Source organism: Eschrichtius robustus, chromosome 16 (genome assembly GCF_028021215.1).
Source record: "Eschrichtius robustus isolate mEscRob2 chromosome 16, mEscRob2.pri, whole genome shotgun sequence".
Taxonomy (NCBI): Eukaryota; Metazoa; Chordata; class Mammalia; order Artiodactyla; family Eschrichtiidae; genus Eschrichtius; species Eschrichtius robustus.
This window is the reverse complement of record NC_090839.1, coordinates 15725363-15743704: the sequence shown is the minus strand read 5'-3', so window position 1 is coordinate 15743704 and position 18342 is coordinate 15725363. Positions and strand designations below refer to the sequence as shown.

The following is an 18342-nucleotide window of genomic DNA, read 5'->3' as shown; positions in this document are numbered from 1 at the left end:
TTTGCCCGGATGGTGACCCAAGGTAGGGCTGGAAGTCTGCGTCATGGGCAGAAGGGAACTGCCAAGATCAGCCTGGGGGGAATCTAGGGAAGGGGGGACAGGTGTCGATGCACGGCAGCTCCTTGCCACCAACACTTCAGAGCTGAGCTGGCTTTAAATCAGTGCTCCATTTGGCTTTCATCTCCCTCTGGGGCACAGATGGTGACCATCTAATAGATGGGCTGAAATGTGGAAATGGAGTAGGTCCTAGCATAGCTGGTCCAGACCTCAGGCCTCAGGCCAGGGCCCCCTTCAGATTTTCTGTATCTTAAGCCAGCCCTGGGAGGAAGCTTCAGGACTATTGTTTAGCAAGTCTTGCCCATCCACTAAGAGGGCAGCCTCCTAGTCCTTCCTTAAAGACCTCATCTTTGAAAGCTGACTCCTGTTGGAAGCTCCTGGAAAAGAACCACCTCTGAGGTCCAGGAGCCTACATCTGAATCCCCCGTCTGGTCCTTTCCCTAGCTCTAACAGAAGGTTCTAACCCTATGAACCAACTCTGGGGGTTCCCCCCATGTAGGGGGTTCCCCCTACAACCACATGCAAATTTTGTGAGGGCAGAAGAAAGACCAGCGGAAGGAACATTGCCTTGGCAGACCAACGAGCTGGGATTCCAACCTTGGCTCTACCAGTTCTAGTTGTGCGACATCTGGGCAAGTCATTGTGCCTCTCTGAGCCTGTTTCCTCATCTGTGAAATGGGGACGATTCTCATCCTCCAACACAGGGCCAATGTGACATGGCTAAGAGACAGAAGGTGCTCAGGAATTGCTAGCATCCTTCTGACTTTCCCTCTTTGGCTCATGCCTGCATCGTGGGTGGGTCGGAGGTTCGTTTAGAAGGTCTCTGGGTTGCTCCCCAGACTCACAGAATCTAGGGTAGCGCTACGCTGCCCTGCGCCTTTGGAGGAAAGGACCCGGCCTCCAGGTATCACTTCTGAAGCCAGAGTGAGTGATACTGAGAGGTCATGCCACCAGGAAGAACTTAAGCAGGGGAGGAATCTCTGCTCTGTTTCAGCTCACTGCAGGGGTGTGGGAAGGGGGGCATGGAGCCCTGGTTTTAATAAACCTGAGAGTTTGGAGGCCCACTAGTGGCCTGGGCCTCCAGGTCTTCAGATCTTCCCTCCTGGGAGGTCTCTCGGGAGGTCTCCAGAGACGCCTCCGACACTCCGTCAACGCTGCTCAGCAAGTCCTCAAACTCCCAGTGGTCACTGTTGCGCACGGCAGCCTCCAGGGCCTTCTGGCATCGGTAGAAGTGGGAGAACTTGTTGAAGATGATGGTGATGGGGAGCGCCACCACCAGGATGCCCCCGAGGATGCAGCCCGACGCTGCCAGCTTGCCAGCCACTGTCACCGGCACCACATCCCCATAGCCCACGGTGGTCATGCTCACCGTGCCCCACCACCAGCAGGCCGGGATGGTGTCAAAGCCCACATCCTCCTCCTTCTCGGCTGTGTAGGCCACGCAGGAGAACACAGACACACCCACGGCCAGGTACAGCAGCAAGATGCCCACCTCACGGTAGCTGTGCTGGAAGAGAATGCAGAAAGTCAGAGTTGGTGAACTTACAGACCTGGTATTGGGCATATGGGGAAACTGAGGCCCAGAGAGCAGAAGGGGCAGGTCCAAAGTCATGGAGCAAAGTGGAGCTGGTGCCAACACCCAGGTGCCCTGCCTGCACACTAAGATTGTTCAACTACAGTAGCCAGCAAATCGCCCTGAGATTGAACACAGGCCTGATTTCTGTTGTCCAAAGTGCCTGCCTGCTAAACCATGGCTGTTTCTTCTAATGCAGGGGCCACTGGTGGCGCCAGCCTGTTAATGGAAAGCTGGTGATTTTTACACTGTTGCAGAACCAAGAGAGAACCACAGTTTATATTCCACAGTGTAAAGAGTTGGTTTCATGTCCTTCTGACTGGTCTATCCCATTTCTGATAAGTACAAAAATATTTTCTGCCTCTCAAGGAAGCTAAGAGGATATATAAGTTCCCTGGACCACCCATTGAATGCACTTGCCTATGGGTATGTATATTTGTTCTGCCCCCAAGGCCAAGCCTTATGGCACTGATTCTCGAATAGTGCAGTTCTGTCCCCCAAGGGACACGTGGCAATATCTAGAGACATTTTTGGTCGTCACAGCTGGGAGAGGCGTGCTACTGGCATCTAGTGGGTAGAGGCCAGAGATGCTGCTAATCACCCTGCAATGCACAGGACAGCACCCCGCAACCCAACGAAGAATTATCTGGCCCCAAATGTCAATAGTGCTGAGGCTGAGAACCCCTAGTCTGGAACAGGGCCTCCCAAACTGTAAGGTGCAGAGAAATCATGTAGGGGGAACTAACTGAGTAGGTCTGGGGTAGGGCCACAGATTTTGCAAACTCCCAGGTAATTAGAAAACTGCTGCTGGCCAGGGGCCTGGCTTTGAGTAGCAAGGCTCTCATCCAAAGTCTCACACCCGTGCCTTGGACGCTGCAGCTTTGATCAGCACTCTTCTCCTTCCTTGCAGAAAAAGCTAGCAGCATCAGGCCCTGGCTTCCTGCATGGTGGAGGCAAGGCAGAGTTCTGGGGCGGACTGTCCCTGGAGAAATGCTCAGTTCAGGCGTCTGGCTAATGGAATTCCCTCTACCTGCCCTAGCAGTCTGCCCAGGTCACCCTGCCTGCACCCAGCATCCTGGCTGCCCTGCCGTGAGAGCATGCAAAAGGCTTTCCTAAGCCACGGGTGGAAGGGGTCTTTCAGCACCTTTTAGGGATTCTTAACAGGGTTGCATGGAGCTTTAGGAGAAAGAGGTGCTAGGGTCAGGACCAGGTGGATTCTTCTCTGGGCTGCACCACTTATTTGCTGAGGAACCTCTGACAAGTCCTGCCACCTCTTGGAGCCTCAGTTTCCACATCTGCAAAGTAGTCACAAAAACACTTGCCCCTGTTTAAACCTCTCACAGGATCCCCTATTCCCACGGGAAAAAGTCCAAAATTGTGGGCCAAGAGTTCACGACCCTTCAGTACCCTGCCCCACTCACCTCTCCAACCTCCTCAGTGGGCACACCCTTCCCTCCATGTCCCCCTCCCAGCATCATCCTTTTCCCTCTCCAGGCCTTCTTCCAAGCTGTTCACATTTCCTCCCTCCCAAAACCAGGCTAATTTCACCCCCTTGAGGGTAAGCTTGCCAGGGCAGTGATTCACCCCCAGCGCAGGCCCCGACACAGGGCAGGTGCTCAATAAATTGCAACCAGGCTTTAAAAAGCCAACCCTCCAACCTCAGCTTCTTCATCTATGGGAAGGGAATAAATAGTAGCATCTTCCTGAGGAAGCTGTCCTGAGGATGAAATCGATAATGGATATGAAATTGGCACAGAGTTAGCAGTCAGTAAGTGTTAGTTCTGGGGCTATTGCTAGACTTAGCCTATGACGGGTGACCTATGATACCCGTGCTCCCTGATAATATCAGCACGAAGGCTCAGCAGAGAAGCCAGTGAGCATCCTGCTTGGCATATTTTTGTGATGTTTGACAGATAGATCCAAAGTAACCTTTGTCTTGTTTTTGTTATTGTTTGTTTGTTTTGGTTTGGTTTTGGAAAGAAAGACAAGCAAAGCTCTGCCTCGGTTTTCCGTTTCTCTCCTGGGAAACAGATAACAGAAAGACCTTTCTTACAGGGCTATTTGGAAGGTAGGACTGGACGTGAAATGCACACCTGGTGTCTAGCCCCGTGTGCCTGGACACCACAGGCTTGGAAGTTCCCCTGCTAACCTGCCCCATGGTTACACCCGCCTCCCCGAAACCCCTAACCTTACCTTGAGCGTTGCACCCAGCGAGCGCAGCCCAGTGGAGTGGCGCGCCAACTTGAGCACGCGGAAGATGCGCATGAGCCGGAACACCTGCACCACCTTGCCCAGGTCGCCCAGCTCCTCGCCACCCGCTCCGACCCGGTCTGGGAGTGCCACGCCAGCCAGTAGCGTGAGATAGAAGGGCAGCACGGACACGATGTCGATGAGGTTGAGCGGGTGGCAGAAGAAGTTGCGCGTGCTGGGCGCTAGCAGGAGGCGCGACGACACCTCGAAGCTGAACCAGGCGATGCAGAAGTACTCGAGGTGCCGCAGCACCGGGTCGTCGCGCAAACCTTCCACCCTGCGGCCCGCGGCCACCGCGGCCACGGCGGCCGCTGCCTCGCGGGCCTGGTACTCGGGCAGGCTGTGGATGCACATGGCGGCGATGGAGGCGAGCACCACGCCGATGGAGACGCAGCTGAAGAGCTTGCTGGGCAGCGAGTAGCCCGGGTTCTCCATGGTGAGCCAGAGGCGGCGGCGCAGGCGGCCGCAGCGCACCGCCCCGTAGCGCGCCAGCTCTCGCTGCACGTCAGAGATCTCTTCGGGGCACGGGTCCACGCTGCTCAGCGTGTCGCTGTCCTCGTCCCAGATGCGCGGTCGTGCCACGCGCCGCTCCAGGTAGCGCGCGCGGCAGCACGTGGCCAGCGCGCTCTCGCCCAGGCCCCAGTAGTCGGCCTCCTGGCCGAAGGCGAAGACGCACTGCTCGTCGAGCACGTGCAGGCGGCCGGTGCGGTAGAAGTGCAGCAGGCACAGGAAGAAGCCCGGGTGCCGATCGAAGTAGAACTCGCGCGCCGCCGCGTCGTAGTCGTCGCACAGGCGTCGCGCCTGCTCCTCCGACGCCGCAGCGTGCAGGCGGCCCAGCCGCGTGCCCGGGAAGCGCGCCAGGGCGCGGGCGCTCAGCCGCCGCCGCACGCCGCCCACGTTCACGCGCAGCGCCTCGTCGCTTCGCCGCCAGGGGACCCGGGCTCCGGGCCCCGGGGACTCGCTCACCATGGCTGCCGCGCGCTGGCCCTGCGGACAGGGGAGGGGCACGCTGAAGGGGGCGTTCCCGGACGACCTCCCTTCCACGAAGACCAGGTCTAAACCCCCTCCCTGCTCCATCCCCAGCCAGGGGTGTTGGAGGCTCTACGTGAAGCGTCTGGTACGCCGTAGGCACACAGTGTCAAGTGCCCTCTGGACTCAAGAGTCAAGCTTGGGCTTGAATATCCCTCACTCCCCCACTGGGGTCCTTGGCCAAATCACTGAGAACTCCCCCCACCCCTTCATTTTCATAAAGTGGATGCTGAGATATCCCTTGGAGGATTATGCAAGCTATCGAATGGCAAGATGTCCTGGCACCCGATGGCTGCTCATTCAGGACGTCTCCTTGCTGAAACTTGGATTCTCGCATACCAGAGGCTTCCTATGGGCTCTTGCTCAAGCCAGCACTCTGAAGCTCAGCTTCCTCCTCTACACAGCGGGATAGTAAGCATTACTATCTAGGGTCGTTGAGAGAATCAGTTTAGACCAGAAGTTCTTAAGGTGTGTTCCCTGGACTACCAGCTTCACCATCACCTGGGAATTTGTCGGGGATGCAGCGTACTCTCAGCCTGCTCTGGACTTGCTGAATCAGAAAGTCAGAGGATGCGGTCCAGCAGTCTGTGTTTCAACAAGCTTGGAGGGTGATTCTGATGCATGATCAAGATTGAGAGCCATTCGCTTAGGCTATTTAAAGCATCTGCAGAGTCAGTCTGATTGAATTTTGGCACTCTTGTGTGACCATAAGCAAGTCATGTCACCTCTCTGAACTTCTGTCAAACGGAGCTAAAAATATCCATCTCCAAGTGTGGTTAGAAAGATTAAATGACCTTTAGCAGGCCTGGCTCCCAGAAGGGGTGTAGTAAATCATCGACCTGTTTGTCTCCTGGAGTCAGGCAAACCTGGGTTTATAGCCACCCTTGATGCCTCTGGAGCCTTGAGGAAGATGCTTTCCTCCAGGTCCCATTTTCTGGCATGGTGCACAACTCACAATGCGGACAATAGCACCTGCTCCCAAGGAAGGCTGGAGGATTAAGGTAGGTTATGGAAGTGCTCGGCCTTGGTGGATGCTCAGGAAGTGTTACATCTTTCCACTGCTTACTGTCTCCAAGTTCTGCTGGAACTGAGGACTAGTGACTCACCTCCTGACCCTCAGAAATCTCATCTGTGCTGTGGGTTCAGTAATGCCTGCTTCCCTTGGGTGGACGGGGGACTGAGTATGTATCAAGCAGCTGGCCCGGTGCCTGGCAGGGAGCGGGCAGGGTGCCCTTCACTTACCCTGGGCTTGGTGTTTAAGGGGGTCAGGGTTTCGTCCTTAGCTCTGTCACTTGTGTGACCTCTGGCCAGTCTCCTCCAGCTCTGGGGTTTAGCTCCCTTATCTACAGAATGGGGATAGCAGCACTTCTGGTGAAGGGTTATTGTGAGTATGTGTGCAAAGCCCCTGGAACACAATAGGTGCGCAATAAATGTCAACCCCTTGCACGTCCCTCATCAGACATAGGTTCCGATTCTGAGTCTGCCACTTACTAACTGTTGACCTTGAGCAGAATCATGCCCCTCTGTGAACTTCGGTTTCCTCATCTGTAAACTGGGGACCATCATACCTTCCATAAGAAGTTTTGAGGCTTAAATGAGGTAAATTGTTTATCGGCAGCACAGTCCCTGGCACATAATTTGTGCACAATAAATACATATATAATGCAGCTCCACGCCTTCCCCCCCTCCTTGGACTTGGTGTCAAAAGATGGGGTTTCTAATCTAGTTCCATCAACCATTAGGTGCAGGGCTGTGGGCAAATCGCTTTCTCTTTTTTTCTGGAACTCACCTCCCTGCTCTGTGAAATGGGACGATCAATTTCACAGACCTTCCCGGCCTAGAATCTGAGGATCAGTAAGAAAGACTAAGTGATTTGCTCAAATTACCCCGCTAGCCCATGGCACAGTTGAGGTTGGAAACTAGGCTTTTTGATTCAAGACTCTCTCCACACATTTATTTTGAGCACCTACTACGTGCTGGTCATTTCGCTGGGCTCCAGATACACTTCGCGGGTTTAATCCTTCCACCAACCCTGACAGGGAGGTTTTCGAATCCCATTGTGCTGATGAGCAGACAGGACAGCCCAAGCCCGGCCAGCCCCACGTTGCACCCTCCTGGGCTAGGGGTGGGGGTGGGGGGGGTCTCATAGCGGGGACACGGGCACCGGGACCCAGGGCAGCCTGGCCTCCCATTCTCGCAGCCCCCGCCCCTTCCCTGGACCATGCCTCCCTCCCCCAGGGAGGTCCCGTACCTGTCGCGGGCCCTGTAGGGCGTCCGCCAGCAGCGTGGTCCCGGAAGGTGCCGCGGCTGGGGAGCCGCTTGCCGCGCCCGACGTCTCTGCCCGGAGGCCCCGCTGACCCCTCCTTCCCCGTCTTCCTCCGTCCTGGTGGCTGAGGCCGCATCGATCGCTGCCGGGGGAGGGAGGGAGGCCGCGGGCTGTCGGAGGCGGGGGTTTCTATCCCTGACGCAGTTGGGGAGAGGGGGGATGTCTGGAGACGGGGCCCAGCCAGGGCACCCCCCCACAAGTCAGGGGCCAGGGGATGAGGGGTAATTTAAGGGGCGCGGGTCCCTCTAGAGAGGGATTTTGGCCAGAGCTTCTCTGACAAAGGAACAACAACAGCAGCAGAAGTAATAATAGCTTCCTTTAATTGAGTCCTTAGTATGGGCCAGGCACCAGGCTTCAGGTGACTTACCTAAGTTATTCCTGACACAAACGACATGGACAGGGTCTTCTGTTACCCATTTCACAGACAAGGCCCAGTCATTCGCTCAGGGCACTTAGCTAGGAGTTGTGGACCTGGGATTGGAACTCACATCTTCCAAGATTTCCGCAAGGAAATCTTGAAACAGATCATTTTGCCCCTGAAGTTCAGTGTCATCACCTGCCCACAGATTCCTGATTCGTGGTGCCGGGGGTAAGAGAGAACTGTGCCAAAGAGTTTTGTCAAGGTTGTGTAACCCACAAACATTTATTAAGCACCTACTGTGTGCCTGTTTGGGGAGAGGGTCCTGAAGATTAGGACCTGGATACAGGAAAGGATTCCTACTTTACAAATATGGTTAATAATAATGATTTATCTATTGAGCTCTTACCTTGGGCCCAGTATTCTACAAACCTCATCTCTTAAACTGCAAATATATCTGTGGCGTAGGTGCTAGTATTGATATTATTCCAATCTCACAGATAAGAAATGTAAGGCTTTGAGAGGTGAGGTGACTTGCTCAAGGTCATATGGTTGACTTCTGAGTCCTCTAGGCCAACACTGTCCAATAGATGTAATGTAAGCCACATACAGAATTTTAAATTTTCTTATAGTGACATTTAAAAACAGTAAAAAGAAACGGGTGACGTTAGTCTTAATAACGTATTTTATTTAACCAAAATATTATAATTTCAACATGGAATCAGTAAATAAATTATTAACGAGATATTTTACATTTTCATTTTGCTGCTAAGTCTTCAAAATCCAGGCTATTAGTTTTTTTTCTTTTTAAATAAATTTATTTATTTTATTTATTTATTTTTGGCTGCATTGGGTCCTCGCCGCCACGCGTGGGCCCCCCTCCAGCTGCAGCAAGTGGGGTCCACTCCCTGTTGCGGTACGCGAGCCTCTCACTGCAGGGGCCCCTCCCGTTGCGGAGCACGGGCCCTAGGCGCACAGGCTTCAGTAGTTGCAGCGCACGGGCTCAGTAGTTGTGGCTCATGGGCTCTAGAGCACAGGCTCATTAGCCACGGCACACGGGCCCAGCCGCTCCACGGCATGTGGGACCCTCCCGGACCAGAGCTTGAACCCGTGTGCCCTGCGTTGGCAGGCGGATTCTTAACCGCTGCACCGCCAGGGAAGCCCCAGGGTATTAGTTTTTTATTGCTGTGTAACAAATTACCACAAACTTAGCAACTTAAGGCAATACAAAATTGATCATCTCATAGTTTCTGTGGGTCAAAAGTCTGGGTATGGCATGGCTAGATTCTCTACTCAGGGTCTTACTAGGTTGAAGTTAAGGTGTCAGCCAGGGTGGTGGTTCTCATCTGGGGTGTGGGCTTCTCCTCCAGCTCACAGATTGTTGGCGGAATTCGTTTCCCTGTGGTTGTAGAACTGACCTCCCTCTTTCCCTGCTTGCTGTCTGCTGCGGATCACTCTCAGCTCCTGAAGGCTGCCTGCGGTTCCTGGCTACGTGGGCCCACAGGCAGTCCCAACGTGGATGTTTAAATTCTCCTAGGCAAACCGGAGGGCTGTGTGAGCAGCCAGAGAAAATGCTCTGCTTTTAAAGGCCAGGCCCACCCAGGACAGTCTCCCTTTTACCTACTCTCAAAGAGGAGGAGAGTATACAGGGGTAAGTGTCACTGGGAATCATCTTAGAATTCTGCCTACTACATTCACCGACGGTAAATCCCAATTTGGGTTAATCACATTTCACGTGCACAGTAGCCACTTGTGACTAGTGACTACCAATTGGACGGTGCATCTCTGGGCTGTGCCACTTCAGTTCTTCCCTCAGAATAAGAGATTATGCCTACAGCCCGTGCTCTGCGACAAGAGAAGCCACCGCAATGAGAAGCCCGCGCACCGCAACGAAGAGTAGCCCACGCTCTCCGCAACTAGAGGAAGCCCGCGCGCAGCAACAAAGATCCAACACAGCCAAAACTAAATAAAAATTTTAAAAAAAAGAGGTTAGAGCAGGAAGATGCTCTTGTCTGATTCCCTCATTTTACCAGTGAGGAAACAGAGACCTCCTAGGGAGGAAACAAATTTTTAAAATTTTAATTTACTTTAATAAATTGAAGTACAATGTTCTTATAGTAAAGTGCATGAATCTTAAGTTACAGCTGAATGATTTTTTTTTTACATATCTATGCATCTGTGTGACAGCCACCCAGGTCAAAATAGAGAATGCCACCAGCACCCCGGTAACCTGGGGGTGGGCAAATATATCTAACTGGGGACATTGCTGTTGGTGTCATACTTGGTGAATTCCTACTAAAACTCAAGGTCTTGGCTTGGCTGCCCCTCCTTCAGGAAGTCTTCGCTGGTCTCCAGGCTGAGTTAGGTCCCTCCTGGCCTCCCGTGGTCCCCTGGATTCCTCCAGTCTGATGCATAACATAAACTCTGTAGCTAGGGCTCTGTCTCAGCCTCCAGTGTGGGAGCTCTGTGAAGGCGCAGCCTAGAGCCTGCACTAAGTGGTGAGCAAACATTTCGTGGATGAGGGAGGGAGGAAAGCGAGATTGGAGTTTGAAGGCCCAGGCTCCTGGACGCAGGTGTCCAGCCTCCCACCGCATTTTCCAGAAGGGCAGTGGAGACAAGCAGTGGAGATGGAGCTGGATGGGCTGGAATTTGGTAGCTGAGGACAGAACTGACACTGCAGAGACCAAAGCACAGACCTTATGGAACAGTAGTAAGTTAACCAGGAAGCTAAGCAGGTGACCCTAGAATGGCCTGTGTAGTTGCTGCCTGCCACCTGTAGCCAGGGAAGCCGTGACCTGTGATCTGCCGCCTGCAGCTGTTCCAGGCAACTAGCTCAGAACTCAAAGCCTCAGGACATGGGGCCCTTGGCAGCCAAATCCTAACTGGCTCATGTGGGAATCTCTTCCCCCTGATGCCTTTCAGGAAAGGAACCCAGGGCAATGAGCTGCACACCCTCAGACTCAGGCTCTAGGTACCTAGAATTAAGGCTGGTCACTCATGCTTCTTGGGTCTTGGGTCTTGTGATCCGCAGTTTTCAGATATGGAAGCTGAGTCTTTAGAGCTAGAAGGAATTTTCAAATTCCTTCTTTTCAATAATTACAGAATGTAATTATTGTGGTCAATAAGGTTGTAAGCTTTGGCATCAGACTCCTCGGGGTTGAATCCCGGCTCTACTAGTTATAAGCTGTACAACCTTGGCCAGATTAACCTCTTTGTGCCTCAGTTTCCTCATACATGACGTGGGCAAAAATGATAAAGCCTACATAGTAAAGCTGTGAGCACTTAATGAGATTTTACAGGTAAAGTAATGAAAATGACACCTGGTACAGGGTAAGTGCACTGTGATTTTAACTGTGGCTGATTTTATCAGTATCTGAGGATGAACATGATATGGTTTAGTTCTGGCTGTTTCACCTCTTAGCTCAACGCTCCGCTCCTTCATTGGCAAATGGGAATAACGATACCCACCTTTCTCGGGCTTATTGGGTGGATGAAATGATCTTTTAAAGTGTGAAGCAGGGCTTCCCTGGTGGCGCAGTGGTTGAGAATCTGCCTGCCAAGGCAGGGGACACGGGTTCGAGCCCTGGTCTGGGAAGATCCCACATGCCGCGGAGCAACTGAGCCCGTGAGCCACAATTACTGAGCCTGCGCGTCTGGAGCCTGTGCTCCGCAACAAGAGAGGCCGCGACAGTGAGAGGCCCGCGCACCGCGATGAAGAGTGGTCCCCACTTGCCACAACTAGAGAAAGCCCTTGCACAGAAACGAAGACCCAGCACAGCCAAAAATAAATTAATTAATTAATTTAAAAAATAAAATAAAGTGTGAAGCATACAGTGGGCGTTCACTAAAGAATAATAATCATTATCTGAATTAGACAAGCTCTTAGTGTGATAAATCTGTAAGGAACAACCCCCAAATCTCACTGACTTCCTATCACAAACACTTATTTCCCTCTCACAAGTTTGAAGATTGGCTGGGACACCTCAAGTTCAGGCCTGCCCCTCCCCACCAGGTGTCTTTCATCTGAGACCAGCGGCTTCTAGGCAAGTTCTTCTCATGGCAGAGGGTGGAAGCTCCAAGAAGCCTGGTGCCTTGCCTTGAAACTGGCACACTGTCACCTGCACCCACGTCCCATTAGCCAAAGCAAGTTCCAGGGCCAAGCCCCAAATCACTAGGCAGGGGATGTATACTTTCCTCCACAAAAGCCAGGGTCAGGTTGGGGAGGGAAGGAGAGACTATGGGCAAAGAATACAATGTACCGTATTCTCTGAGTTAACCACATGAGTTTATAGATGGGCAAACTGAGGCCCAGAAAGAGGAAGGGAAATACCCAAGCTCACAGGCAGTCAGTGACTCCCTGAATGTTCTCCATCTTCTCCCCTCCCAGGCCTCACCTTGTATCCATATAATTAGCATTTGCTGCTTTTGAGTCATCAGTTCAGCCATTTGAATCCTGTGAGAAGGACTGTGGCAGTGAAGAAGTAGAATCCTTGCATCTTCCAACAGGGCCAACAGAAAGCCAGAGCAGTGACTCACCTGTGATGACACCGCAAGGGCAAAGGAACAAGGGGAGAAGACCCAGGATCCCCAACTTCATCCCCAGATTCTATCAGGACACAAATGGAGACCCAGCAGATAAAGCAGGGAGGAATCTGCCTGCCTCCTTTCCCACCCCAAAGTGAGTCCTGGGGAAGAGGGAGAGTCAGAAATCCAGCTCCCTGGGTCCAGGAATGTCCCTTGGGGTGGCTGTCATTCCCTCATGGACAGCCCCACTCATTAAGTCCTGACCATGACCAGGCCCCCAAGAAATAGAGGCCAATGAGGTATCGTCCAGTGATGGAGACAGACCCACCCATAAATAATGACATCCCAACTGTTCAGGCAACATTTCCCCAAATATGGAGCGATTCGAAATGATCTTAGGGTGTGCCTGGATGCAACATCATACAACACTGACTCTTGGATTGAGAAAGTTCTTTTCAATCCTTCCAATTACACCAGGAAAGAACTCTCAGATAAGAAGCCTGTGTCTTTAACATCTCTTTAACCCTCATTAATCTTCCTTTATTACAACAGAGACAGAGAGTAGGCTTCAGGCTCACATCCTGGCAGGTGGCAGTATCTAGCCAGAATTTAATACTATTATTTAATATCTTTTAATCTGACATGATTTACTTTAATGGAATTTGCTGTTTTCATTGCATCTGCTTTTTTCTAAATTGCCAAGTTACACATTTAAAAAATATTTTATTCATTCATTTGGTTGCACCGGGTCTTAGTTGTGGCAGCTGGGCTCCTTATTTGTGGCATGCAAACTCTTAGTTGCGGCATGCATGTGGGATCTAGTTCCTTGACCAGGGATCGAGCCCAGGCCCACTGTATTGGGAGCTCAGAGTCTTAACCACTGCACCACCAGTGAAGTCCCTTTTCCATCTGCTTTTACAAGTACATTCTATTTGTGACAGGTGATCCTGCTTATCCCATATAGAGTAGCGATATCCAGTGTTTCTCTTGAAATAAATTTATTTTTATACAGAAGTACAGGCAATAGGAGTACAGGCAATACACAGAATATCGTCATGCTATTTTGCAGGTATGGCGAACATTGTGAAAAGGGTATGTGAATAGATTGATGTTTGGAAAATTCTTCTAGAACAGTGTTTATCAGAAGGTTGGAATTGCCGCTGGCAAAGAGTGTTATCTGGTGGCTGGGTCCCAGGCCCCCCATCATCATATCTTCCTGCAGGGAATCCCATCCTGAGGTTCAGAGCTATGGATCCTAAATCAGAATTAGCCTGAGGAGAGAGAAGGAAAGGGTTAACCCCCTCCCATAATAAAGCTCTGGGTTCTGGACTTGATCCCCCATCCAGACCCCATCAGCCCAGACACTAAGGCCGGACTCCCCACCCTCCTTCACAAAGGCAAACTGAAGCTCAGAGCGTTTAGGGTTGTGGTCCAGGTGATGCAGCAATTTCAGTAAGAGAACAAGGATCCCTGGTTCCTCTGTCATCCTAACAGGACCCCTCCCACCCCATTCACTTCCCCAATTCCGTCCACAGGAGGTCCAGGCTTCTGGGTTGGTTCCTGCTAAGCTTGTTGAACTGGAGGGATCTCTTAGGGCTGGGGCTCAGAGAGGGAAAGAACTCGCCCCGGGCACACACAGCCATACCTCAGAGAGGGTTTCTGCAGTCCCGGCCGCAGGCACTGAGGCAGCACCGTTTGTGGCCTGGGCAGTCCCAGTCTTTGGAGCACAGGTGCTGCACGGGGCTGAGGCAGCGCAGTCGGTCCTCGGGGCAGCTGCCCATCTTAACTGCAACACAGGAGCCGGGTGATTCCCGCCTGTACCCTGGCCCTGGGGCTTGGGGCTTGGCTGGCGGTCAGCAAAGTAGAGAGGGACTCTTACCGAAAACCTTACGGACACACTGGCGGAAGCATGCTTTGTGGCAGCACTTCATCCTCGAGGGACAATGGCTGTCATCCACACACTGATCAGGCACCGATAGGATGCAGGGCCCATCGTCTGGTGGGCAGCCCCCAGATTTCTCTGTAAGAGAACCCCCCAAATTTTGCAGCTGGAGGCAGTTCAGAAATAGGTATAAGCATTGTCCTGGAGATCACACAATCTAAATTCTCCACTACTTACTTCTTGCCTGTCCTTTGGCAATGTTTTTTTTGAATGGACTTGCTTGTATTGAATTTTTTATTTAATTTTTTAATTGAGGTCTAATTGACATGTAACATTAAATTAGTTTCAGGTACACAATGTGATGATTTAACATTTGTATATATTGTGAAATGATCACCGCAATGTCTCATTAACGTTGGTCACCATATAAAGTTACAATTTTTTTTCTCGTGATGAGAGCTTTTAAGATCAACTCTCCTAGCAACTTTCAAATATGCACTATAGCATTATTAACTATATTCACCATGCTGTACATTATATTTTCGTGACTTATTTTGTTTTACATCTGGAAGTGTGTACCTTTTGACCCCCTTCACCCATTTCACTCCTACCGCCACGCCCTACCTTTGGCAACCACCAACTGTTTTCTGTATCTATGAGCTTGATTTGTTTTGTTTTGCTTTGGTTTTTTTAAAATTATTATTCTTTTTTACTTTTTGACTGCACTGCGTGGCATGCGGCATCTTAGCTCCCCGACCAGGGTTGGAACCCGCGCCCCCTGCAGCGGAAGCGTGGAGTCTTAAAAGCTGGACCGCCAGGGAAGTCCCTTGTTTTGTTTTTTTGATGAGATCATACAGTATTTGTCTTTCTCTGTCTAACTTATTTCACTTAGCATAATGCCTTCAAAGTCCATCCATGTTGTAAATGGCTGGCAAGTTTTTTTTTTAATTTTTGTATTCCAAGCCTCAGTTTTCTGTCTGTGAAATCGGAAGCTGGACTCCTTCCTCCCAGGGCTGGTTTGAGACTCAGATGACATAAAAGACAGAAAAAAAAAGAAGTTCAAAATCTCCACCTGGGCCAACAAGGCTGTGCCTGGTCTGGACCCTGCCCATCTCTCTGGTCTCATTGTCTACACTCTTTAACTTGCTGGCTCCTGATCAACTCCAAGCTGCTTCTCTTTGCAGGGCCTGTTTTTTGCCCATCACACTCAAGTCTTCATGTGCCTTTGGATATGAAGACTCAGAGAATGAAGGACTCACAGCCAGACACAGTTACATAGATATCTGTGCTCATAGAAATAGATACATATACACAGTCAAATATGCAAACACACTTAGATGTATACACACAATTAGCTATGGGCTTAACCATATGAAATAGCTGATATTCAACTTCGTTGATCTACAAAGATAGCAATTTCATATGGTTTGACCTATACACATACATATGTATATATTCATATACATATATATATCCAGACAGTCACAAGATAGTTAATAGTTACATACATGTGTAATGAACTGGGATGTATGAACTGGGACATATACACATAGTCAAATAAGTTATAAACACATGCCTACACACATAAATATATACACACATAATTATACATACACTGAGACATACACAGTCATATATGCATAAGTGTATAGCATATGTGTTGTTGTGAACAGGGAGACATATAAGTGCATACACAGTCATATACACACAACCACACACCCAGAGCTACACAGACACAGATCTGTTCACATAACCATTGAAAACATTGGTCAGTCACTTACTATTTACCAGGGACTGTGCAGGCTCTTTATGTCAGAGATGCCCAGATGTTTGAGGGGTGGGAGTAAGGGGGACGGGGGGAGGCGTCTTTTAAACAGAGGTGTTTGGGCTTTCACAGACAACACTGTGTCTCTCTCCATTGTCTGAAATCCTACTGAGTCCCGGGCCGATGTCTCATGGGAGAGAATCAGGGGAGAAAGGGGCGTGTGAATTAGGGGGAAACCAGCGTGTCCCACTGAGCCGTGACACAGGTCCGACGTGGGCTCAGGTTCTGCAGGTGCCAGCTCTCATCTCTGTGCAGCTGGGCTGGGTTTCGGGGTGTCCTCTCCCAGTGCCCCCAGAAGCTCTCCTGAAGTGCCCACTTAGGCTGCACTTACTGGATGCCAGGACCTTATTCCTCAAGATGTTGTTTACTCCTATGAGAGAGTCATGCGACCTCATTTTCCAAGGAGTAAGTTGGGAGGGTGAGTTTGCCTGATTCCAAAGACCTGCATCCAAATGCCACCTGTGACACTAACTCAGAGTCCTGTCCTTGGCCTTGCGCAAGGGGTTTCCCGCTGAGCCTCAGTTTCCTTATCTCCAAAATGGGGATAAAGATAGTCCCGACCTCACAACATGGCAATGAGAGGAATGTGGTGATGGTGCATGAATCACAACCAGCACGGCCCTGGCCTTGGAACTCGCCAGCATCCTTCCCTCGTCAGCCTGGGGGCCTCTGAGCACTGTCCTTCCCAAACCAGCTCGCAGCTCTGAGGAAGGCTCGAGGGGCAGAGAGGATGCAGAGAACTGCTCCCCAGGGCCCTGTGGAGGAGGGAACCTGCCCCCGTGACTGTCTTTTTCCCCCAAAGCAGGGCCAGGGCTGCCCGGGTGTATGTAGGTCAGAGTGTTACAGCCCCAGAAGGGCTGGAGGTGGAGGCATCGCCCGAGCCGGGAGGCACCTGTGTAGCTACCCCAGCAGCCCCAGCCTCCTGCACCTGTTGACAGGTCAGACCCAGCCTTTTGGAGGAGGCGGAGGAGAAGACAGGTAGGGGTAAAGCTTCCTCCAGACAGATCCCAGATCCCAGAAACCACTCCCCCTAGTCAACTCTGGAGGCCCTTTCACAGATTGGGCTGGGGGACAGAGAAGGCTGGAGAACGACAGAAACAAGATGGACAGGGGGCCAGACCAGGCCTAGCTGGCCACAGAAGGTGACAGAAAAGTCATCTCCCTGCCATGCGAACCCACAGATCCAGACACCTCCATGGAGACAACCAAAGAGCAGGGACCGCTGGTCCATCTCCTCCCCTCCCCAGAGGCACAGGGAGACGCGTGTTCTCATGTGGACAGGCACACAGGCTCAGGCACACATGTATGCGGTCGTTCCTAAGGATACATGTGCAGATGCAAACCACGCAGACAAGCAGGCACAAAGATACACGTGTACATAGAGACAGGCGCACGTGTGTAAACACAATCTTACACTCAGATGTGTAGACAGGCACAGACAAGCATGGGGAAACTGGCAGGAAGACATTTACAGCAACACACGCAGGCAGGCTTACAGGCACAAAGATATACAGACAAAAGGCAAGCTGCTGGAAGCACTAAGAAACAGGCACACTCACACACACACACACACACACACACACACATACACACACACACACACACACACTGCATTGCTTGCTTTCCCCCAAACTCTTATTCTCCCCTACGAGGTAGAAACCACCTCTATGCCTGGAGCAGAGAAACCTACCCATACTCACCTCCCTTCCTCCTGCCCAAGGTAGCAGGCAGCTGGCTCCCCAAAGCCAGGAGGGCCACCAGGAGAAGGAGGCTGTGGGCCCTCATGTTTCTGTTGCCAACACCTAATAAGGTGGAACCCAGAGGCCCCTAAATTAACACCTGCAGCCTCAGGGAGGCTAGAGCAACTGAGTCAGGGGAGGAAGGAGAGGGGGTGGATGGAGTGGCATGTGTCTGCCTCATCCTGGCCTCACCCCCTGCTCAAGAGCCTCTGTGCAAGGGTGCTTGTGCAAGAAGTGATGATGGGTGGGGACAGACCCTGGGTGCCTGGGGCTAGGATCCAGTCCTGCCTGTATCACCGACTTGGGCTGTGATTTGGAGAAATCTTGTTCCTCTTTGAACTTCAGTTTTTCTCATCTGTATAAAGAGTGAGGGTTGTTGAGTCAGATGCTCCCTTTCCTGGTTCTCTAAGACTTTGAAGCCCCAGCAATGGCTTAGGCAGAGGATAAAAGTCAGCTCTGAATGGCCAGGAGGGGTTTGCAGAGTTCTGGGTGCTTAGGAAGCATTCGAGTTAGGGTCAGCGCTCTCTGCTGGAGAAGGCTGGCCCAGGCTGGCACAGTGATTGAGGCCAGCCCTGGCCTCCCCTCTTGGGCTCCCGTGGAGGGGCGAGTGAGACCTCCCCACCTTTGGTAAGGTCACCTTCAGCGGCATCTGGTAGAACTGCCCTCCGCCTGGGGCTGGCTGAGCTGTCGGGGGTGGATGGGGCAAGGGTTTAGGTTTGGCTGCGGTCGCTGGTCACAGCAGATGGAGGTGGCCTCTGGGACCCCTTCTCTGGCCCTAA

The 18342-nt window shown here is 51.6% G+C and overlaps 2 protein-coding genes across 3 annotated transcripts; both read right to left on the bottom strand.

The window, feature by feature from the left end:
* Positions 1-1093: 1093 nt before the first annotated feature.
* On the bottom strand, positions 1094-5407 carry KCNS1 (potassium voltage-gated channel modifier subfamily S member 1). Of its 2 annotated transcripts, none has more exons than XM_068524391.1 (3): positions 5327-5407; positions 3824-4861; positions 1094-1564 (listed from the first exon to the last, which is right to left on the bottom strand). In XM_068524391.1, exons 1-3 carry the CDS (start codon positions 5405-5407, stop codon positions 1094-1096), a joined length of 1590 nt encoding a protein of 529 aa, XP_068380492.1. The 2 variants fall into 2 exon arrangements, with proteins under 2 accessions (XP_068380492.1, XP_068380493.1); XM_068524392.1 differs by having other exon boundaries at positions 3824-4851; positions 5332-5407.
* Positions 5408-13763: 8356 nt separating this feature from the next.
* WFDC5 (WAP four-disulfide core domain 5) lies at positions 13764-17609 on the bottom strand. Its single transcript, XM_068524727.1, has 3 exons — positions 17525-17609; positions 13997-14137; positions 13764-13903 (listed from the first exon to the last, which is right to left on the bottom strand). The coding sequence occupies exons 1-3, from the start codon at positions 17607-17609 to the stop codon at positions 13764-13766; spliced, it is 366 nt and encodes a 121-aa protein (XP_068380828.1).
* Between the last annotated feature and the right edge of the window lie 733 nt (positions 17610-18342).

Bases quoted from the DNA above. Each gene is read 5' to 3' on its own strand.
- KCNS1 (XM_068524391.1), bottom strand. From the start codon at position 5,407: ATGGTGAAGCTGGTAGTCCAGGGAACACACCTTAAGAACTTCTGGTCT. The intron at 4,862-5,326 runs GCTTACTATCCC...CCGCAGGGCCAG, and splicing joins CAACGACCCTAGATAGTAAT to CGCGCGGCAGCCATGGTGAG. The intron at 1,565-3,823 runs GTAAGGTTAGGG...ATTCTCTTCCAG, and splicing joins CGCTGGGTGCAACGCTCAAG to CACAGCTACCGTGAGGTGGG.
- WFDC5 (XM_068524727.1), bottom strand. From the start codon at position 17,609: ATGAGGGCCCACAGCCTCCTTCTCCTGGTGGCCCTCCTGGCTTTGGGG. The intron at 14,138-17,524 runs GTGAGTATGGGT...GTTCTCTTACAG, and splicing joins CTTGGGCAGGAGGAAGGGAG to AGAAATCTGGGGGCTGCCCA. The intron at 13,904-13,996 runs GTAAGAGTCCCT...CCTGTGTTGCAG, and splicing joins GTGTGTCCGTAAGGTTTTCG to TTAAGATGGGCAGCTGCCCC.